Here is a 21,725-nt window from a genome sequence, read left to right as displayed (position 1 = left end):
CACCCCTCAACAAAATGGTGTAGCCGAGAGGAAGAACCATACACTTCAGGAAATGGCAAGGTCCATGTTGGATGAATACAAGTGACCACCTAGTTTTCGGACCAAGGTTGTCAACACCGCATGTTGATACGTCTCCAACGTATCCACTTTTCCAAACTCTTTTGACCTTGTTTTGGACTCTAACTTGCGTGATTTAAATGGAACTAATCCGGACTGACGCTATTTTCCACAGAATTTCCACGGTGTTATTTTTGTGCAGAATAAAAAGTTCTCGGAATGACCTTACCTTGCCGACCACGCTGGGCCTCTCCCTGGGCACGTTGCAGCATGTGATCACCGTTGGCATCGGCTCGCCGTCCGTGAACCAGACCATGTTCATCGACACCGGCAGTGACGTGTCCTGGGTGCAGTGCAAGCCGTGCTCGCGGTGTCACTCGCAGGCGAACTCGCTCTTCGACCCCAGTTCGTCGAGCACCTACTCTCTGTTCACCTGCAGCTCCGCCGCCTGCGCGCAGCTCCGCCAAGACGACCGAGGAAACGGCTGCTCTGGCTCCCAGTGCCAGTACATTCTCAACTATGGAGATGGTTCGAGAACCACCGGGAGCTACAGCTCCGACACGCTCTCACTGGGCTCCAATGCTGTCAGCAACTTTCAGTTCAGGTGCAACCAGTCTGAGTCGGGCCTCCTTCTCCACGACCAGGACCAGACCGCTGGGCTCATCGAGCTCGGCGGCGGAGCTCAGTCGCTGGCCACCCAGACCTCAGGGACCTTCGACAAGGCCTTCTCATACTGCCTCCCGCTGACTCCGGGCTCGTCCGGGTTCCTCACTATGGGTGTAGCAACCTCGGGTTTCGTCGTCAAGACACCGTTGCTGAGGAGCAGGCAGGTCCCTGAATGAAATATGCCCTAGAGGTAATAATAAAGTTATTATTCATTTCCTCATATCATGATAAATGTTGATTATTCATGCTAGAATTGTATTAACCAGAAACATAATACATGTGTGAATACATAGACAAACATAGTGTAACTAGTATGCCTCTACTTGACTAGCTCGTTGATCAACGATGGTTGAGTTTCCTAGCCATAGCCATGAGTTGTCATTTGATCAATGGGATCACATCATTAGGAGAATGATGTGATTGACATGACCCATTCCGTTAGCTTAGCACTTGATCGTTTAGTTTACCACTATTGCTTTCTTCATGACTTATACATGTTCCTATGACTATGAGATTATGCAACTCCCGATTACCGGAAAAACACTTTGTGTGCTACCAAACATCACTACGTAACTGGGTGATTATAAAGGTGCACTACAGGTATCTCCAATGGTGTTCGTTGAGTTGGCATAGATCAAGAATAGGATTTGTCCTTAGCTCAAGGGGAATAAGGTGAGGACGTGGTCTTCTGAGTTGAATCTCAGCCTCCCTAACCAGACGTACAGTTGTCACAGCAAATGGAACTGGTCCAACAAATCATTGTCTTCAACGAGTCACTGGTTCCATTCTTCCCATCTCTTTATTTGCAGATTGGTCCTTGTGAAGTCATTGCCTGTTTGCAGTATCTATTTGTCTTCACTGTGTGACTGCTTGTTCTGTTTGGCTTCGTACTATCTTCCATCCTGATCTATACTGCCTAGCTGCTATTAGTCTTTGTGCTTTCATCTCACTGAATACTTGACTATGGCTTGCTTAGTGTAGTCTACCTTCCGCTTCATGGTAAGAGATTTGTTTCTATCGTTTGTCTTCGAAACTTCCATGTTTTGAAGACTTCCATAAAAATCGCCTATTCACCCCCCTCTAGTCGATAACTAGCACTTTCAATTGGTATCAGAGCAAGGTACTCCCTTGTTCTGTGTGATTCGGTTTAACCACCTGGAGTTTTAGCTATGTCGACTGCAGGGATAATCAAAGTCTCCGCTGCGTGCCCAGTCTTCGATGGAACTGAATATCCCTACTGGAAGAATAAGATGCGCATGCATCTTGAAGCCATTGATGTCGACCTCTGGTATGTCGTCAAGAATGGCATCCCCAAGGCTGGTGAAGGTGTCACCGCTGCTGATGTCAAGAAGTTCGTTCAACTGGATTCCACTGCCAAGAACATCATCTGTGGTCATCTGACCAAAGGACAGTATGGCCGTGTGAGTGCTCTGGAAACATCCAAGCTAGTCTGGGACTGGCTCACCAAGGTCAACGGAGGCGTATCGACCCAGAGAGATCAAAGAATTAGTGTCCTTCGCAACCTCTTCAACCGCTTCAAGAGAAACGACAATGAGAATGTTCAGCTTACGTTTGATCGACTCACTGACATCACAAATGAGCTTCAAGCCCTCGGCACTACTGAGATCACCAAGCATGAAGTCGTCAAGACACTCCTGAGATCACTTGACAGCTCGTTTGAGACCCTAGCCCTGATGATTCAAGAACGCCCTGACTTCAAGACACTCAATCCCTGTGACATACTGGAAGGCTCAACACACATTAGTTTCAGCTTTCTGAGAAAAGAGACATCTACAGTCCCAACTATGGGCGAACTCGTGCTTTGAAGGCAAAAGCTATTTCCTCATCTGAAGAAGAATCTGATTGCAGTTCTGATGATCCTGAAGACATTGGAAAGGAGCTTGCTATGCTTATGAAGAAGTTCCAGAAATTCACCAAGAAGAAAGGCTTTAGAAAGTCCTCACAATCTAGCTCAAGGAATGATGAAGCTTCTGCTCATGACTACAAGAAGAGAACATGCCACAAGTGCAAGAAACCTGGCCACTACATCTCTAAGTGTCCTCAGTGGGACAATGAGAACAAGAAGAAGTAGAAAAGCAAGGAATATGATTTTGACGACAAGAAGAAGAAGAAATACTCAAAGTCATCTTCCAAGTCTTCATCAAAGTCTTCATCAGACAAGAAGAGCTCATCTGGCAAGGCTCGTGTGTTTGTTGGCAAGGAAATGGATCAGAGGAGGGTTCTGCTTCTGAGGAGGCGGAGGTGGAGTCTGAGGAGGAGTCCGATTCTGGCATTGCAAGTATGGCTACAGCCTACGTTGCCAACTCCATCTTCAACATTGAAGACAATGACTCCATCACCGACGCCGATGCTAATGACCAGGATGACTCCGCTCCCACCTACTGCTTCATGGAACGCGGTGCCAAGGTAAACTCACGCACTACTCACTATCAAACATCCAGTAAAGATGATTCTGATTGTGGTTCCAAAGCCAGCTACAAAGCACTTGCTAAAATTGCAGCTGAACTACAGAAAGCTATGGAACATATTCAAAAACTGTTAGACAAAAGCGATGACCTGTTAGACGCTGAAATGACTCGATCTCAGTCCTTAATTGAAGACATAAAAAATCTTCACGTTAAGTATGAGGAACTTGAAAGTCGTCATGAAACGCTCTCAACAACTCATGAAAAGCTCTCCTATGATTATCTTCAAAGGAAGCAAGATCTTGAGAAATTGAGAGCGGCTCATGAAGATCTTCAAAAGGAAAACGAGTCACTTCGCGCCAAACAGATCAGTCCCGCTCAGGAAGGATTTGAACCACCATGTCTTAAATGCATTGAGCGTGATAACGCTACTTCTGTTGCTGGATGTTCTACTGCTGCTACTGTTGCAATATCTTCAACTGTTGATGTGGTAACTAACCCCTCTGGTGAGGATGCCACTGCTATTGCTAATGAAAATGCTAGGTTGAAGACATTGCTTGAACAGGGATGTACAAAAGTCTCGAAGGACATCAGACACTATGTGATGTCCTCAAAAGGCAGATCCTGAACCGAAACCCTAGGAAAGAGGGTGTTGGGTTCGAAAGGGAAATGAATGCTGATGGCTCTTACTGGAAACCTGAGCAGTACCCCAAAACCACATGGGTTGCTGCAAAGGAATCTTCAGTGGATCCATCCACCCTATCTGGCTTTACTTGTGCTAATCCCATTGTTATTGATGAATCCTTTGATGCAAACTATAAACTCTTTAAGAATCAGAATGGTGAAGTGTTTGCCAGGTATATTGGTACTAACTGCAGGAGTGGGCCACCTATGAAGAAAGTCTGGGTGCCGAAAAGGTGTGTGGAGAATCTTCCTGTGAATGTCATCATGACACCACAAGTGAAGAAGACAAACCCCAGAACACATGCCTCATATGGTCCAAAGGTTTCATACAGACAGAGGGCTCACCTGAGTCGCACTAATGCAAATGTTTTGCAGGGAAACCATACTCAGGCCTATGAATATGAGCGCGTTTCATCAAACCGCCATGTTCATAAGACCAAGAACTACTCTGCTTATTCTTATGAGTACTATTACCCTCCTGCAAGACTATTTGCTAGGGCTTCAAAGCCAAAGTTCTCAGATGCTGCACTTAGACTCATTGCTTCGAAGCCACCCTTGAAGATGTGGGTGGCTAAGAAAGCTTAACTCTCTTTTACAAGGAAGGGTCTCCAGCCAAAAATCAAATTCGTCTGAAGCTATTGCTGGGGACCTTAAACATCTTGTAGGGCGCAAGATCAAATGCCCAAATGTTCTTATTATGTATTTTGTTCCTAAGTCGCTTGCTACTTGCCATATCAGTCCTAACCTCGATCTAAGCTTTCATAATCCACTTGCTCGTCAAATGTTTATGCTTCACAATTCTCTTCGTGAAGCCTATCCCCCAACTGCACTGTAGGGTATGACACCAGCTGCTTTAGAATGGATTATTGATAGTGGGTGTACTAATCACATGACTGGCAAGCGAAGTCTTCTCATGGACTCAACTTTACATCCATCTGACAAGAGTCACATCACATTTGTTGATACGGGTAAAAGAAAGGTATTGGGTCTAGGTAGAGTTGCAATCTCAAGGGATCAACACATGGATAAAGTGATGCTTGTTGAATCCCTTGGTTTCAACTTAATGTCTGTCTCAATGCTTTGCGATTTAAACATGATTGTGATATTTGGAAAATATCGTTGCCTTGTTCTAATGGAATCTGACAAGTTTCTAGTCTTTGAAGGGTATCGGGAAGATGATTTGTACGTGGTAGATTTCTCAGCAGGACCACAGCTTGCCGTATGTCTTCTAGCAAAGGCTTCAGAATGCTGGCTCTGGCATCAGAGGCTAGGGCATGCTGGCATGAGGAACTTGCACACTCTTTCTAAGAAGAAGCATGTCATAGGCATCGAGGGCGTCAAGTTCAAGAAAGATCACCTATGCGGTGCTTGTGAAGCTGGAAAGATGACGATAGCCAAGCATCCCTCGAAGACAATCATGACAACGACTCAACCCTTCGAACTGCTACACATGGGCCTCTTCGGTCCCACTCACTACTCAACTCTTACTACTACTTCTTGTCTCTATGGCTTCGTCATTGTTGATGATTATTCAAGATATACATGGGTGCATATAATCCTCTACAAGACTGAAGTGCGGGATGTCTTCAGACACTTCGCCAATCGAGCCATGAACAACTATGGCGTCAAGATCAAGCACATCAGAAGTGACAATGGCACTGAATGCAAGAACACTGGCCTCGACACTTATCTTGATACTTTGGGCATCACTCATGAGTTCTCAGCTCCGTACATGCCGCAACAGAATGGCGTCATGGAATGCAAGAACAGAACACTTATTGAGATGGCCCGGACGATGCTCGATGAATACAAGACTCCAAGAAAGTTCTGGCCTGAAGCCATTGATACTGCATGCCATATTATCAACCGTGTTTATCTTCACAAGCTTCTGAACAAAACATCCTATGAGCTCCTCACTGGTAAGAAACCAAATGTCAGCTACTTCAGAGTATTTGGTGCCAGGTGCTGGATCAAGGATCCACATCACACTTCAAAATTTGCACCAAAAGCACATGAAGGTTTTATGCTTGGATACGGAAAGGATTCGCACTCCTACAGAGTCTTCAACCTCTTTCACTATAAAGTGGTTGAAACTATGGATGTGCGGTTCGATGAGACTAACGGCTCGCAAAGAGAGCACCTGCCAAATGTGCTAGATGAAGTTCCATCCAATGAAACCATCAAGCTTATGGGAATTGGAGAAATCATACCGTCTGAAGCTCAGCCTGAAGAGGAACTCATCATCTCTGCACTTGATCAACCTGAAGATAATGCTCAGCCTGAAGACAATCCTTCTAACGATGAAAATGATCAGCAGGAGCAAAATCTTCGTCCTGTTCATCCTTGTGTTGCAAATGAAGAACAAATTGAGAGAATAATTGACAGCATCAATGCACCTGGTCCACTCACTCGTTCAAGGGCAACACAACTAGCAAATTTCTGTGGACACTTCGCATTCGTCTCAATATCTGAACCCAAGAAAGTTGATGAAGCCTTCATGGAGCCTGAGTGGATTCTAGCAATGCAAGAAGAGCTTCAACAATTTGAGCTGAATAATGTGTGGGAACTGGTCAAGCGTCCTGATCCTCGTAAGAACAATATCATAGGAACTAAATGGATATATCGCAACAAGCAAGATGAGCGTGGTCAAGTTGTCAGAAACAAAGCTCGTCTCGTTGCTCAAGGATACACTCAAGTTGAAGGAATTGAGTTCAATGAAATATTTGCTCCTGTGGCTAGGCTTGAAGCTATACGCATATCGCTGGCCTATGCAAATCATCATAACATTCTTTTGTATCAAATGGATGTGTAGAGTGCTTTTCTCAATGGCAAGATTGAAGAAGAAGTGTATGTTGCACAACCGCCTGGCTTTGAAGATCCAAAACATCCTGACATGGTTTATAAGCTCAACAAGGCACTGTATGGCCTCAAACAAGCCCCTCGTGCTTGGTATGACACACTCAAGGACTTCCTGAAGAGCAAAGGCTTCAAACCTGGTTCTTTGGATCCCACACTCTTCACAAAGACATATGATGGTGAACTGTTTGTGTGCCAAATATATGTGGATGACATTATCTTCGGCTACACCAACGAGAAATACAGTGATGAGTTTGTATATATGATGCAAGAGCAATATCAAATGTCCATGATGGGTGAACTGAAGTTCTTCCTTGGTCTTCCAATACGACAGCAATGCAACAACATCTTCATATCTTAAGAGAAATACCTCAAAGATTGCCTGAAGAAGTTTGGAATGCAAGACTGCAAAGGTTATACTACGCCAATGCCAGCTAAACACCATCTGGGTCCCGACGACAATGGTAAAGAGTTCGATCAAAAGGTATACCGCTCCATGATTGGTTCTTTGCTTTATTTATGTGCATCTAGGCCAGATATCATGCTTAGTGTTTGCATGTGTGCCCGATTCCAAGCGACACCAAAGGAATCGCATCACTTAGCTGTGAAGCGAATTCTTTGATATTTGGCTCACACCCCAACACTAGGATTATGGTATCCAAAGGGCTCAAAGTTTGATCTAGTTGGATTCTCGGATGCTGATTATGCTGGTGATAAGGTGGATCGCAAGTCTACATCAGGCACATGTCACTTTCTGGGACGATCACTTGTATGTTGGTATTCAAAGAAGCAGAACTGTGTATCTCTCTCCACTCCTGAATCTAAATACATTGCTGCTGGATCTTGCTGCGCTCAGCTTCTATGGATGAAGCAAACACTCAAAGACTATGGCATTCATTTGAAGCAAGTGCCACTCTACTGCGACAATGAAAGCGCCATCAAGATTGCTAACAACCCAGTTCAGCACTCGAAGACAAAGCACATTGAAATTCGTCATCACTTTTTCAGAGATCATGTCATGAAGGAAGATATTGATATCATACACGTCAACACTGAAGAGCAACTGGCAGATATCTTCACAAAGCCCTTGAATGAGAAGAGGTTTTGCAAGTTATGGTGTGAGCTAAATATCTTGGAATCCTCAAATGTCATGTGATCAGGCACACATCCTAATACTTATGCATGTTGATGACTTAGATGTGCAACACATGAAGTAAAGTATGTCTTCAATCAATGAAGACTTACATTCTGAATGTGAATACATTAACGTGGAATTTGACTTCGGAGCGCCACGATAATTGTGCGCCGTGTCTGGGTCTAATACTTCATATACGGTCACTACTACAAAAACAACTATAGCCAATATGGACACTAATGGCGCACTGTACATGTGGTGCGCCATTACTAAATACTAATGGCGCACCATGTGTTGGTGCGCCATTAGTGTGCAAATACTAATGGCGCACCACATCTACGGTGCGCCATTAGTAAAAAAAATTTAATTTTTTTTCAAAACTACTAATGGCGCACCGTGGGATGGTGCGCCATTACTCGTTCAACTAGTAATGGCGCACCACTCCCACGGTGCGCCATTAGTAATTATGTTTCAAAAAAATTTCAATTTTTTCATTTTTATTTTTAAACTACTAATGGCGCACCGTGGGAGTGGTGCGCCATTACTAGTTGAACTACTAATGGTGCACCATCCCACGATGCGCCATTAGTAATTTGGCCCAAACATTCCCCCGAATGCACACCCCCCCTGGACCGCCTTTTCAGTTTCAAAAAAATAAAAGAAAATGATAGAAATGTCAAAAAAATAAAATAAAATAAGATTCCCATGTGATATGTGGTCTAGTTGTTAGCAAAATTTACAAACATGAATTTTCAACTTTTTTGCAAAATCTCTCGAGAATTTGTAAAAATGGGCATAACTTTTGCATACGAACTCAGATGAAAAAGTTTTTTATATGAAAAATCATCTACTCGAAAAGTTACGTCCGAATTTTCAAAATCCTCAAAAACCTAACAGAAAAAAAGATACGGGGCTTTTAAGATCTGGAGAGGCAAAAAAATTCAAACTTATTAATGGCGCACCTGCCCATGGTGCGCCATTACTATCTTCCCGCCTTCAAAATTCAAAATAAATCAAAAAAAAATAAAAAAAGTTACTAATGGTGCACCTGCCCATGGTGCGCCATTAGTATCCTCCCGCCTTCAAAATTCAAAATAAATCAAAAAATTAAAAAAAATTCATAATGGCGCACCTGCCCACGGTGCGCCATTACTATGCTGTATATATGGCTGGGCGTGTCCTCTCCTCCTTACCTCTTCATTCTTCTCCTCCACTCCACCTCTCCTCCACTCCATCTCCTCCTCTCCTCCACTCCATCTTCCCTTCTCTCTTCCACCATACTACCCTCCTCCTCTCCGGCGACCTCTTCCTCCTCCTCTCCGGCAACCTCCTCCTCCCTCCTCTCCTCCCCTCCCCTCCCCTCATGGTTTCTCCTCCCTACTCTCCGATGAGCTCCTCCTCCGTCCTCTCCGGTGAGCTCCTCCTCCCTCATATCCGGTGAGCTCCTCCTCCCTCCTCTCCGGTGAGCTCCTCCTCCCTCCTCTCCTCCCATCCCCTCATGGTTTCTCCTTCCTCCTCTCCGATGCTCCGGTGAACTCCTCTCCAGCGACCTACTCCTCCTCTCCGGCGATGTAGGCGAGCGCCTCTCTGGTCACCTCCTCCTCCTCCTCTCCGGCGAACTCCTCTCCGGCAAAAGAACACGGCAAAAGAACGTACAAGATCCAAAAACAGGAACAAAATTTGAAATAATATCGTGCAAAAAAATGAGAAAAAAATGGGCAAAAAAATTGCGATCCAGATCCAAATTCAAAATTCAAAAATAGCAATGGCGCACGGTGGGGGTTAGACGGTGCGCTACTACTATTTTCCCACCTTCAAAATTCAAAAATACTAATGGCGCACCAGTGGCCTATACTAATGGCGCACCACTGGTGCGCCATTAGTAAAAAATACTAGTGGCGCACCAGTAGTGCGCCATTAGTAGGCAGAACTGGTGCGCCACTAGTAGGCCTTTTCCTAGTAGTGGGTGGGTAACGCCACCACCAAATTCTTACCTTAGAAGTGTTTTTCACATGGCGTTACATTTGCAAAGTCTTCGCATTTTGTTTGTCTTCAATGTTAATATGGCCTCATGTTTATCTTCAATTTAGTTTCTATCCTCTACAGCATTAACTTATAGCTATGTCTTCACGTTGAATCTTTTGAACTAAGTGAATGTGATCGGACCCTAACCTCTCTATGCTTTCGTCTTAAGTCTCTCTATCCAAATCATATGCATTCTATTGAAACTGTCAAAATGTCTTCTCTGCGTCCTTGTCAGCAGAAGACACAGCATTCACTTATAGCTATGTCTTCACGTTGAATCTTTTGAACTAAGTGAATGTGATCGGACCCTAACCTCTCTATGCTTTCGTCTTAAGTCTCTCTATCCAAATCGTATGCATTCTATTGAAACTATCAAAATGTCTTCTCTGCGTCCTTGTCAGCAGAAGACACAGAGACACACATTAATCTGTTTTCAATGTTCAATCCTTTTTGCCTGAAACCCGGAGAAGTGGGAACGACCACCCTACAGTCCAGGCATGCGTGGGAACATGGAACAACCTCCAATGTGTTGCATGATCGCCATGTGTCCTTCAGATGTGAACCGCCAGGGGCACCTGCGTAATAACACTGTGCCGTCCTTGTCTCTATAAATACACGCCTCACCCCAGTCATTATCTCTTCTTCCACTCTCGCACAAACCCTAGCGCCACCGCTAGCACTCGACGACGCCGGTGACAAAGCGCTTAGCTGCCGCGACCTCACCGACGCCGTCCTCACGCCGGCCGCGGACATCGTCTTCTCCGCTGTCGCCGTAGGTGTCCTCCGTCGCCAAGTTAGGGCATGGAAGATAGAACTGCTCAGCCTCCTCTCCCACTTCGTCTAGCAGTTCCTCGTGTGGAAAATAAAACCTCCTTTTTACAGTCTTTTTGATCCAATAGATTCATCCTTTTCAACCACAGCTTTTTTCTGTTCCCACAAGTTGGATCTATCTCATTCTGCATCTCATAGCATGCCTAGCATGTTCACTTATGCTTCACAAAGTAGTAGATTCCTCACTTGTACTTATTCGTGGATTCGTACAAATCTGGAACCAACTCTCTACATATGAGTGAATGTCTTCGCACTATGAGGTCAATGTCTTCTAAACTAATTTATCTTCAAAATCTTCTGAGAATGCATATGACCTCTGCCCCTTCCCTCGCACCTTTAATGCTGTCATAGGTACATGTTCGTGGGAGAATCCCTTGGTTCTCATAGTCTGCATTCATTTGCAGAGTTCTTACATCATCATATAAATTCTCCTGAAGCCAGTTCTTGTCTGACCAGTAGACGGAAGACTTTGACTGTTTTGAAGCCTTTCAGTCTAAACTTCATGGCAAAAGAGAAATCTGCAAGGAAGGGTGGCAGACAGTGCCGTGGAAACACCTCAAGAGATTTGCCTCCTGACCTCTATGAGCTGTACAAGACAGATCCAGAGGAGGACTACAATCAGCGGAAAACCCGAATCCAATGGATTCGAAGATATTGGGCAGAACAATGGTACAAGTACAGGTTCGTGACCCAGGAATATGCTGAGAAGAATGCCATCAAGCGACCCTGGGGAGACATCTTGTACAGAAATCTTCAACCTAGGTCCAGCGTTGAAGCCATTGAACAAGGCTTCTATCCTTGCATGGTCCATGGACCACAGCCTACAGATGCAGACCCATCTTCATTAATATGGTGCCGTGACGAGAATATGTTCAAGCGCAACTTCCAGTTTGCCAAGAACTCGGCCAAAGAAAACAAGAAGTTACGGGGATTAGACTTCAATCCAGGCCCCTCTGCTCCTCGTGCTAACGGCACACGCGAAGCTGAACCCAATCTGGTTGGGCCCTTCTATAACTTAGAAGGTCTCATCACTCACATAAAGGTTCAAGGGGCAGTCGCGGATCAACCTGCAGACAACGCTGATTCTGACGAAGTGCCTGCACCACCGAAGCCAAAGAAGCTGAAGAAACCTAAAGCTTCGAAGCCTTCCCTTGCACCAAAGGTTTCACGGGCGAAGCCTCTGGCCACTGCACCTCCTGAAGACAGTGTGCAGTCTGAAGATCTTTCACGCATCTCCAAGCCCGCCAAAGTGAAGAAGCCCATGCAACCCACTGGTCAAGCACTGACCCCTGCTGCTGTTTTGCGAAATGAAAATGACGCCATTGATCTGTCCAGTGACGACGATCTTGGCGATGACGCTCTTGAGCAGTTGATCAAGAGAAAGCAAGAGGTGGAAATCTTTAATGACCTTCCTCTATTTGATGTAGAAATCTTAAACAAGTTCATTGATGAGTGGTTCGACAACCCAAATGTCAGCTTTGATAATCTTCAGCTTCCAATTGGCCTCAGCGTCGCCTTCCACAGAGCCATTGCTCCTGAGCTGGCTCTAGCTCAGAAAATTGTTGAGCTGAAGCATAAGATCGATTGTGAAAAGGCTCAGTTCAAGAAGCACATGGCCAAGTGAAGGAAATATGCCCTAGAGGCAATAATAATGTTATTATTTCATTTCCTTATATCATGATAAATGTTTATTATTCATGCTAGAATTGTATTATCCGGAAACATAATACTTGTGTGAATACATAGACAAACCAAACGTCACTAGTATGCCTCTACTTGACTAGCTCGTTGATCAAAGATGGTTATGTTTCCTAGCCATAGACATGTGTTGTCATTTGATTAATGGGATCACATCATTAGGAGAATGATGTGATTGACATGACCCATTCCATTAGCTTAGCACCTGATCATTTAGTATGTTGCTATTGCTTTCTTCATGACTTATACATGTTCCTATGACTATGAGATTATGCAACTCCCGTTTACCAGAGGAATACTTTGTGTGCTACCAAACGTCACAACGTAACTGGGTGATTATAAAGGAGCTCTACAGGTGTCTCCAAAGGTAAATGTTGGGTTGGCGTATTTCGAGATTAGGATTTGTCACTCCGATTGTCGGAGAGGTATCTCTGGGCCCTCTCGGTAATGCACATCACATAAGTCTTGCAAGCATTGCAACTAATGAGTTAGTTGCGAGATGATGTATTACGAAATGAGTAAAGAGACTTGCCTGTAACGATATTGAACTAGGTATTGAGATACCGACGATCGAATCTTGGGCAAGTAACATACCGATGACAAAGGGAACAAAGTATGTTGTTATGCGGTCTGATCGATAAAGATCTTCGTAGAATATGTAGGAGCCAATATGAGCATCCAGGTTCCGCTATTGGTTATTGACCGGAGACGTGTCTCGGTCATGTCTACATTGTTCTCGAACCCGTAGGGTCCGCACGCTTAAGGTTTCGATGACATTTATATTATGAGTTTATGCTTTTTGATGTACCGAAGTTTGTTCGGAGTCCCGGATGTGATCACGGACATGACGAGTAGTCTAGAAATGGTCGAGACATAAAGATTGATATATTGGAAGCCTATATTTGGATATCGGAAGTGTTCCGGGTGAAATCGGGATTTTACCGGAGTACCGGGAGGTTACCGGAACCCCCCGGGAGGTATATTGGCCTTGGTGGGCTTTAGTGGAAGAGAGGAGAGGTGGCCAGGGCTGGGCCGCGCGCCCCTCCCCCCCTAGTCCGAATAGGACAAGGAGAGGGGGGCGGCGCCCCCCCTTCCTTCTCTCTCTCTCTCTCTCTCTCTCTCTCTCTTTTCCCCCTTCCCGAATCCTATTCCAACTACGAAAGGGGGGAATCCTACTCCCGGTGGGACTAGGACTCCTCCTGGCGCGCCCTCCTCCTGGCCGGCCGCACCCCCCCCCCCCCTTGATCCTTTATATACGGGGGCAGGGGGCACCCCTAGACACACAAGTTGATCCACGTGATCATATTCTTAGCCGTGTGCGGTGCCCCCTTCCACCATAATCCTCGATAATATTGGAGCAGTGCTTAGGCGAAGCCCTGCGACGGTAGTACATCAAGATCGTCACCACGCCGTCGTGCGGACGGAACTCTTCCCCGACACTTTGCTGGATCGGAGTCCGGGGATCGTCATCGAGCTGAACGTGTGCTAGAACTCGGAGGTGCCGTAGTTTCGGTGCTTGATCGGTCGGGCCGTGAAGACGTACGACTACATCAACCGTGTTGTGCTAACGCTTCCGCTGTCGGTCTACAAGGGTACGTAGATCACACTCTCCCCTCTCGTTGCTATGCATCACCATGATCTTGCGTGTGCGTAGGAATTTTTTTGAAATTACTACGTGCCCCAACAGTGGCATCCGAGCCTAGGTTTTATGTGTTCATGTTATATGCACGAGTAGAACACAAGTGAGTTGTGGGCGATATAAGTCATACTGCTTACCAGCATGTCATACTTTGGTTCAGCGGTATTGTTGGACGAAGCGGCCCGGACCGACATTACGCGTACGCTTACGCGAGACCGGTTCTCCCGACGTGCTTTGCACATAGGTGGCTTGCGGGTGATAGTTTCTCCAACTTAAGTTGAACCGAGTGTGGCTACGCCCGGTCCTTGCGAAGGTTAAAACAACACCAACTTGACAAACTATCGTTGTGGTTTTGATGCGTAGGTAAGATTGGTCCTTGCTTAATCCCGTAGCAGCCACGTAAAACTTGCAACAACAAAGTAGAGGACGTCTAACTTGTTTTTGCAGGGCATGTTGTGATGTGATATGGTCAAGACATGATGCTAAATTTTATTGTATGAGATGATCATGTTTTTAACCGAGTTATCGGCAATTGGCAGGAGCCATATGGTTGTCGCTTTATTGTATGCAATGCAATCGCGCTGTAATGCTTTACTTTATCACTAAGTGGTAGAGATAGTCGTGGAAGCATAAGATTGGCGAGACGACAACGATGCTACGATGGAGATCAAGGTGTCGCGCCGGTGACGACGGTGATCACGACGGTGCTTCGAAGATGGAGATCACAAGCACAACATGATGATGGCCATATCATATCACTTATATTGATTGCATGTGATGTTTATCTTTTATGCATCTTATCTTGCTTTGATTGACGGTAGCATTATAAGATGATCTCTCACTAATTATCAAGAACTATTCTCCCTGAGTATGCACCGTTGCGAAAGTTCTTCGTGCTGAGACACCACGTGATGATCGGGTGTGATAGGCTCTACGTTCAAATACAACGGGTGCAAAACAGTTGCACACGCGGAATACTCATGTTATACTTGACGAGCCAAGCATATACAGATATGGCCTCGGAACACGGAGACCGAAAGGTCGAGCATGAATCATATAGTAGATATGATCAACATAGTGATGTTCACCAATGAAACTACTCCATCTCACGTGATGATCGGACATGGTTTAGTTGATTTGGATCACGTAATCACTTAGAGGATTAGAGGGATGTCTATCTAAGTGGGAGTTCTTTAAGTAATATGATTAATTGAACCTAAATTTATCATGAAACTTAGTACCTGATAGTATCTTGCTTGTTTATGCTTGATTGTAGATAGATGGCCCGTGCTGTTGTTCCATTGAATTTTAATGCGTTCCTTGAGAAAGCAAAGTTGAAAGATGATGGTAGCAATTACACGGACTGGGTCCGTAACTTGAGGATTATCCTCGTTGCTGCACAGAAGAATTACGTCTTGGAAGCACCACTGGGTGCCAGGCCTGCTGGTGGAGCAACACCAGATGTTATGAATGTCTGGCAGAGCAAAGCTGATGACTACTCGATAGTTCAGTGTGCCATGCTTTACGGCTTAGAATGGGACTTCAACGACGTTTTGAACGTCATGGAGCATATGAGATGTTCCAGGAGTTGAAGTTAATATTTCAAGCAAATGCCCGGATTGAGAGATATGAAGTCTCCAATAAGTTCTATAGCTGCAAGATGGAGGAGAACAGTTCTATCAGTGAGCATATACTCAAAATGTCTAGGTATAATAATCACTTGATTCAATTGGGAGTTAATCTTCCAGATGATTGCGTCATTGACAAAATTTTCCAATCACTGCCACCAAGCTACAAGAGCTTCGTGATGAACTATAATATGCAAGGGATGAATAATACTATTCCCGAGTTCTTCGCAATGCTAAAAGCTGCGGAGGTAGAAATCAAGAAGGAGCATCAAGTGTTGATGGTCAACAAGACCACTAGTTTCAAGAAAAACGGCAAAGGGAAGAAGAATGGGAACTTCAAAAAGAACAGCAAGCAAGTTGCTACTCAAGAGAAGAAACCCAAACCTGGACCTAAGCCTGAAACTGAGTGCTTCAACTGCAAGCAGACTGGTCACTGAAAGTGGAACTGCCCCAAGTATTTGGCGGATAAGAAGGATGGCAAGGTGAACAAAGGTATATGTGATATACATGTTATTGATGTGTACCTTACTAATGCTCGCAGTAGCACCTGGGTATTTGATACTGGTTCTGTTGCTAATATCTGCAACTCGAAACAGGGACTACGGATTAAGCGAAGATTGGCTAAGGACGAGGTGACGATGCGTGTGGGAAATGGTTCCAAAGTCGATGTGATCGCAGTCGGCACGCTACCTCTACATCTACCTTCGGGATTAGTATTAGACCTAAATAATTGTTATTTGGTGCCAGCGTTAAGCATGAACATTATATCTGGATCTTGTTTGATGCGAGACGGTTATTCATTTAAATCGGCGTTCAGGGCCGGCATGAAGCAGTACCCGCCGGCGCAGCCCATGGGCATCTTGGACACGTGCTTTGACTTCAGTGGCCAGTCCAGCATCAGAATACCGACCGTCGCACTGATGTTCTCAGGGGGCGCCGTCGTCAACCTCTCCCCCGAGGGGATCATTCTGGAGAGCTGCCTCGCCTTCGCGGCCAACCACGATGACAGCTCCCTCGGCATCATCGGCAACGTGCAGCAGCGGATGTTCGAGGTGCTCTACGACGTTGGTGGCGGCGCCGTGGGGTTCAATGTAGGTGCATGCTGATCGCATATATATAGCAATAAATAAATAAAGAGGAGGTATTAGCATAACACGTATTCCCTCCATTCCAAAATAGATAATTCAAGTTTCACTACCAGAATAACGGCCGCTGCCGACGGCCTTCTCTACGCCGACGGCTCTCATCTGCATAGATGGTGGTATGCCGAAGACCGTAGGCGTACTAAAGCCGTCGGCGAACCTCCATCTATGTCAACGGGGGCCGTCGGCGTAGAAGGCCGTCGGTGTATATTCCACTATGCCGACGGGGGCTGTCGGCATAGAGCCGCCGTCGGCACACAGGTGGGTCCGCTGACCCAGGTCCAAACGGAGGGTCGACGCCGTCACCTCTATGCCGACGGCCTTGACGGAGGCCGTCGGCATAGCTTGTACATTTTTTTTATTCAGAAAAAAATCACGTGGGCTTTCTATGCCAACGGGGATACCGTCGGCATATATATTATATGTTTTTTATTTCTCATTTTCATTTTCTTATTAAACTTTAGATTTGATTAATTTAAATCTAATTTATATAAACTTAAACATACACAAATTATATATGAAATTGGGGCAGAATTTTCCATAGATTATGAATATCCTGTTTGTTTTTACTTTTGAGTATTTTAAAATGTAACTTCATGTAATTTTGCATATAGGTCCTTATACTTAGTAAAAATCACAAGTAATTGATACTTCACTAGATTTGGATAACTTTTAAATGATTTTCTTATCATAATCTCGCACCAGGACATGATGCGTGTGTGAATGTGTTGTGACATGCGTAGACGCCCTTCTTGGGCTTCGAGGTGTGCCCCCCCCCCTTCACGGACGGCAGTGCCGCCATCACTTTGAGGGGGAATCGTGCGCGTCGGGTAGAACCGGAGGGAATCTAGTGGTGGGTTGGGTCCAGGCCATGTTCGGGGTTGTTTCTATGGGCTGACCTATCGCAACCAGTGGAAGAGTCCACTGGTCAAAGCCCGCTAGGAGAAAGTCAAAGGCTTAGATCTCCGGGTCAACGAGGCTAGGGTTAGTCCGGTCAGTGGGGCTTCCAGGTGTAGCTATGCCACCGAAACACCGTACCGGGTCCCGATGCGTGTGTGAAAGTGATGTGGCATGCATAGACACCCGTCTTGGGTCTTCGAGGTGTTGCCCCCCCTCCATGGACGGCTGTCCCGCCGTCACTTGGAGGGGGAATCGTGCGTGTCGGGTAGAACCGGAGGGAATCTATTGGTTGGTTGGGTTCAGGCCGTGTTCGGGGATGTTCCTATGGGATGACTATTAGGGCCATCTCCAAAAATTTGGGGCCCCGGGGCAAAAATCAAAATAGGACCCTAAATTTACATCAGGGTCGAACTAAATAATCACACAATACATATATGATGATTTTCCAACAACCAAAAAAATCAAGAACTACTGAGTTCAAACTTAATTGTGTCCTAAATCTAGCCTCCTTCGGCACTTCCCACCTAACCTAATCAAAACAAATGAACTTATTACCTGATAGTGGAAGACCAGAGGTGATGGCGCTCGTAATTGACAGGCCGTGGGCGATCGACGGACGCCGAAGCAGGCAGGCATTCAGGTAGATCTGGCACCATAGTCTCTGGTGGGCGATCGGATGAAGCAAAACCAACAGGCGTTGTTGGGGCCTGTTAGCAATCAATGCACTATGGCAGAAAAACGATCGATTGATCGATTCTCTAGACCTCATGGGCCTGTTATACATGCTGTTTTGGGCGAATGGGCTCATGAGCTTTATTTTTCCTGATTTTAAACCTAGAGCTAATAGACTAATACTTAGTGATTAGGGGCCCCAAATATTTGGGGGCCCTGGGCGGTCGCCCACCTCGGCCCCCTCCATCGACGGCCCTGATGACTATTCACAACCAGTTGGAAGAGTCCACTGGTCAAAGCCCATCTGGCGGAAGTGAAAGGCCTAGATCTCCTGGCCAAGGGGCTTCGTGGTGGCCTTCCGGTTGTGGCAATGCCACCGAAATAGCGCACGCGGTCTTGATGCATGTGTGAAAGTGACATGGCATGCATAGACGCCGTCTTGGGTCTCCGGGGTGTTGCCCCCTCCATGGATGCCAGTGCCGACGTCATTTGGAGTGGGGGGGGGAACGCATGCATCGGGTAGAACCAGAGGGAATCTAGTGGTTGGTTGGGTCCAGGCTGTGTTCGTGGATGTTCCTATGGTCTTTCGGTCAGGCTTCTACGAAACACACTCAAACTTTTACTAGACCCTACAAGGAACATATGAACATCGTCCCAGGTCCTGAGGATTTCCGACATCGTATGTTTTCTGTGGATTTTAACGGCTAGATTAGGCATGCCGCCGAGGTACATTCGCCCCCCGGTGGTGGGTCCTTCCCCTCCTTTTGTTGCACTAGGTATACACATTCCGAAAAGACATCATATATGATTATACAAACCACTTTGCAAAGAAACACAAAATCTGTGCTGGCTTCCTATTGGTTGGAAGCAACCTCCCACGGATCGGTGACGTGGCAGGGCAGCCTACCCCACCACGACACCAGCCCCACCTCTCCCTCCCTGCCACCTCTCTCCTTCCTCTCTCTCTCTCATCTCTCCCTCCCTCCGCCGCCGCTGCCTACGCTGCATGATTCCGGCATGTTCCGGCGAGCCTCGCCAACGCGCAGCACAGATCCAGGCCCCCTGCCTCCGCTCTTCCCTTCCCTTCGTCCAAATCCGCCTCTCGTGGCCCCGAGAGCTCAGCCATGACCCCTTCCGATGGCTAGGGTTCCGAGGGTGGTGTCCCCTCCAACTCCGGCGCGGCGACAGCGACTCTGCTCCCCCCTCTCCGAAGCCCACCGCAAGTCCCATGGGTGGCTCCGCCTCGTGGATGGTAATCCTGCACCCGGTGGCTGCGAGGCGGACGCGCGCAGCAGGTAAACTCCGGCGAGGTGGTGGCTCCCTCCGGCGGCTCCCTCCACGGCATGACGGCGGTGCACTGCATCGGCTAAAGCACCACCATGGTGAGCCCCTCTCCACTCCTCTGTTCCCTCCGGTTGCTGCCATGCACATGGCGTGTATTTTTCTAACTGTACAATAACAATTACTCCTCTACTGTCACATACTAGATGATTGCTACTAGACTAATAGATTAGCCTTGAATTCATCTAGTTTGGATCAAAACAGAACCATTGATTAATACTCGATGATTTTTACTGTAAATTTTGTTACAGATTTCTTTGAACTAGTTTGATTCCCTGTTGATCTACATTTTTTACTTACTCACATGCTGGACTGAATTTTCTACTGCTGTTACTCTAGTGTTGAACGAGATAGGCATTCTATTGCTTGTTTCCTTGCTTCCACAAATTAAAATTCAGTAATCTTGTTAACTGCTACCGTTGTCATGAACCACACATCTGAGATGAACTTGACATTGATTTGCTCCTTTGTCAAGTATGGATAGACTTTGCTATTCACCAGTATTCAGGAAGTCGATGTGTGCGTGTTGCTGCAGCTGTTAGGACATGTTGGATTGTTATCACTAGTACTAGTCCTATCAAATTGCATGTGAGTAGTTCATTACCATGCTATCCAGGGGATATTCATTTTTGTGCCTGTGAATTCGTTCTTGTTGTGTATATATGTATATGTGCTAGCAACATGAGTAGGATTTAGCATCATGCTGGGCCTGGATGAATTGCATGCATACATTGATCCTGGGAGAAGTGTCTGGCTGATACAATCCTCTTTTTTACAAAGCTATTATATACTTTGGGAAATATAGTAGTTTGTTATTTACTGCCTGCACTGCAAGTATGGATGCTCATGCATGCATGCATCCAGGGTGAGTCGTACCTAGTTGTTCTTTATGCATCTCCAAGTTACTATTGAAAAAACTCGCATAACTAGTTGTTTCTTTTCAGTTTAAACCTGAGACCTCTTTTGTTTTTATCTTGAGAGCTATGACTGATGGCCAAACCGTTGTTTTTCTGTGCTAGACTCAGTCCACAGCTTTGTTTTGTTTTGTGCCACCTGATCATTATGCCATCCTATTGATATTGATGCAATGGAATTTATAGTTTTGCTGTCCCCTGAGATGCTTATCTAGTGTTTATGGCTTAGTAAATGTCCTCTGAATTTGAAATTATACTAGTATTGCTCTGCACTCAGCAGCTAGCTCTGTTTTGTGGCACCTGTTACTTATGCCACGGTATTGTTTCAATGGAATCAGTACAATTTCTTTCGACACTGGGATTGCTCTGTTTGCTTCACATTATGGTGTTAATGTCTTACTAGCTAATTGTGGCGGCCGTCTGGATTGTCGCTCATAGTATTGCTGGTGGTGGTGCTGTTGTGTAGGTTGACAAAAATGCTCTGCATCTTGAGAAGCAAATATCTTAAAACTTTGACTTGGATCTCGACGGCGACGGCATCCAACGAACACAAGGTCGCTCCCAACCAACAAGTTTTTTTTCTTCCAAGTTAATAATGTGGATTGTGACGTTTGTCTGTGCACTGATTTTCAGAGTGGATGGCTATACCATTTAATTTTGATTACTAGCACTAGTAGTTGTATTCAGTGTGAGCTGGAAGACTAACTGATTCAGTTTTCAAAGCCATCTTTGCTGTTCTGGTTGTGTTTGCACAGCTCACTTGTTGTCAGTGCAGTTCTCTTACACATATTTGTTTGTTGGGGTTTACTTTCTAGAATCATGTCTCTAATTGCATTCGTAAATTTCTAGCCTTAATTGTTTTTTTGTTATGGTCAGCTAGTATGCCGACGGTCTAACCGTCGGCGTAGCTATGCGCCAGGCCTGCCCAGCAGCTGACATGTGGCACTGCTAGGCCGACGGTTAGACCGTCGGCATAGGTTCTAGAGCTATGCCGACGGCTTTACCGTCGGGATACATGTGCAACGTGTCAGCACTTGGTTGGCTCGGTTTTGACGGCGGAGCCGTAGACGGCCGTTAGGCGGAAAATTTTGCCAAAGGTGCATGTGTGCCG

At 45.8% G+C, this 21,725-nt stretch overlaps 1 protein-coding gene across 1 annotated transcript; it reads left to right on the top strand.

The window, feature by feature from the left end:
- The first annotated feature begins 278 nt into the window (after window positions 1-278).
- On the top strand, window positions 279-16,751 carry LOC125527386 (aspartyl protease family protein At5g10770-like). The gene is made up of 4 exons (XM_048691897.2): window positions 279-897; window positions 1,684-1,698; window positions 11,193-11,225; window positions 16,393-16,751. Exons 1-4 carry the CDS (start codon window positions 372-374, stop codon window positions 16,749-16,751), a joined length of 933 nt encoding a protein of 310 aa, XP_048547854.2. The 5' UTR covers window positions 279-371.
- Window positions 16,752-21,725: the final 4,974 nt, after the last annotated feature.

Source organism: Triticum urartu, chromosome 7A, assembly GCF_056163025.1.
Source record: "Triticum urartu cultivar PI428250 chromosome 7A, HENAU_Tu73, whole genome shotgun sequence".
In the NCBI taxonomy this organism is placed as follows: Eukaryota; Viridiplantae; Streptophyta; class Magnoliopsida; order Poales; family Poaceae; genus Triticum; species Triticum urartu.
Note: the sequence above shows the minus strand (reverse complement) of the source record. Positions and strands in the feature narration are given on the sequence as shown.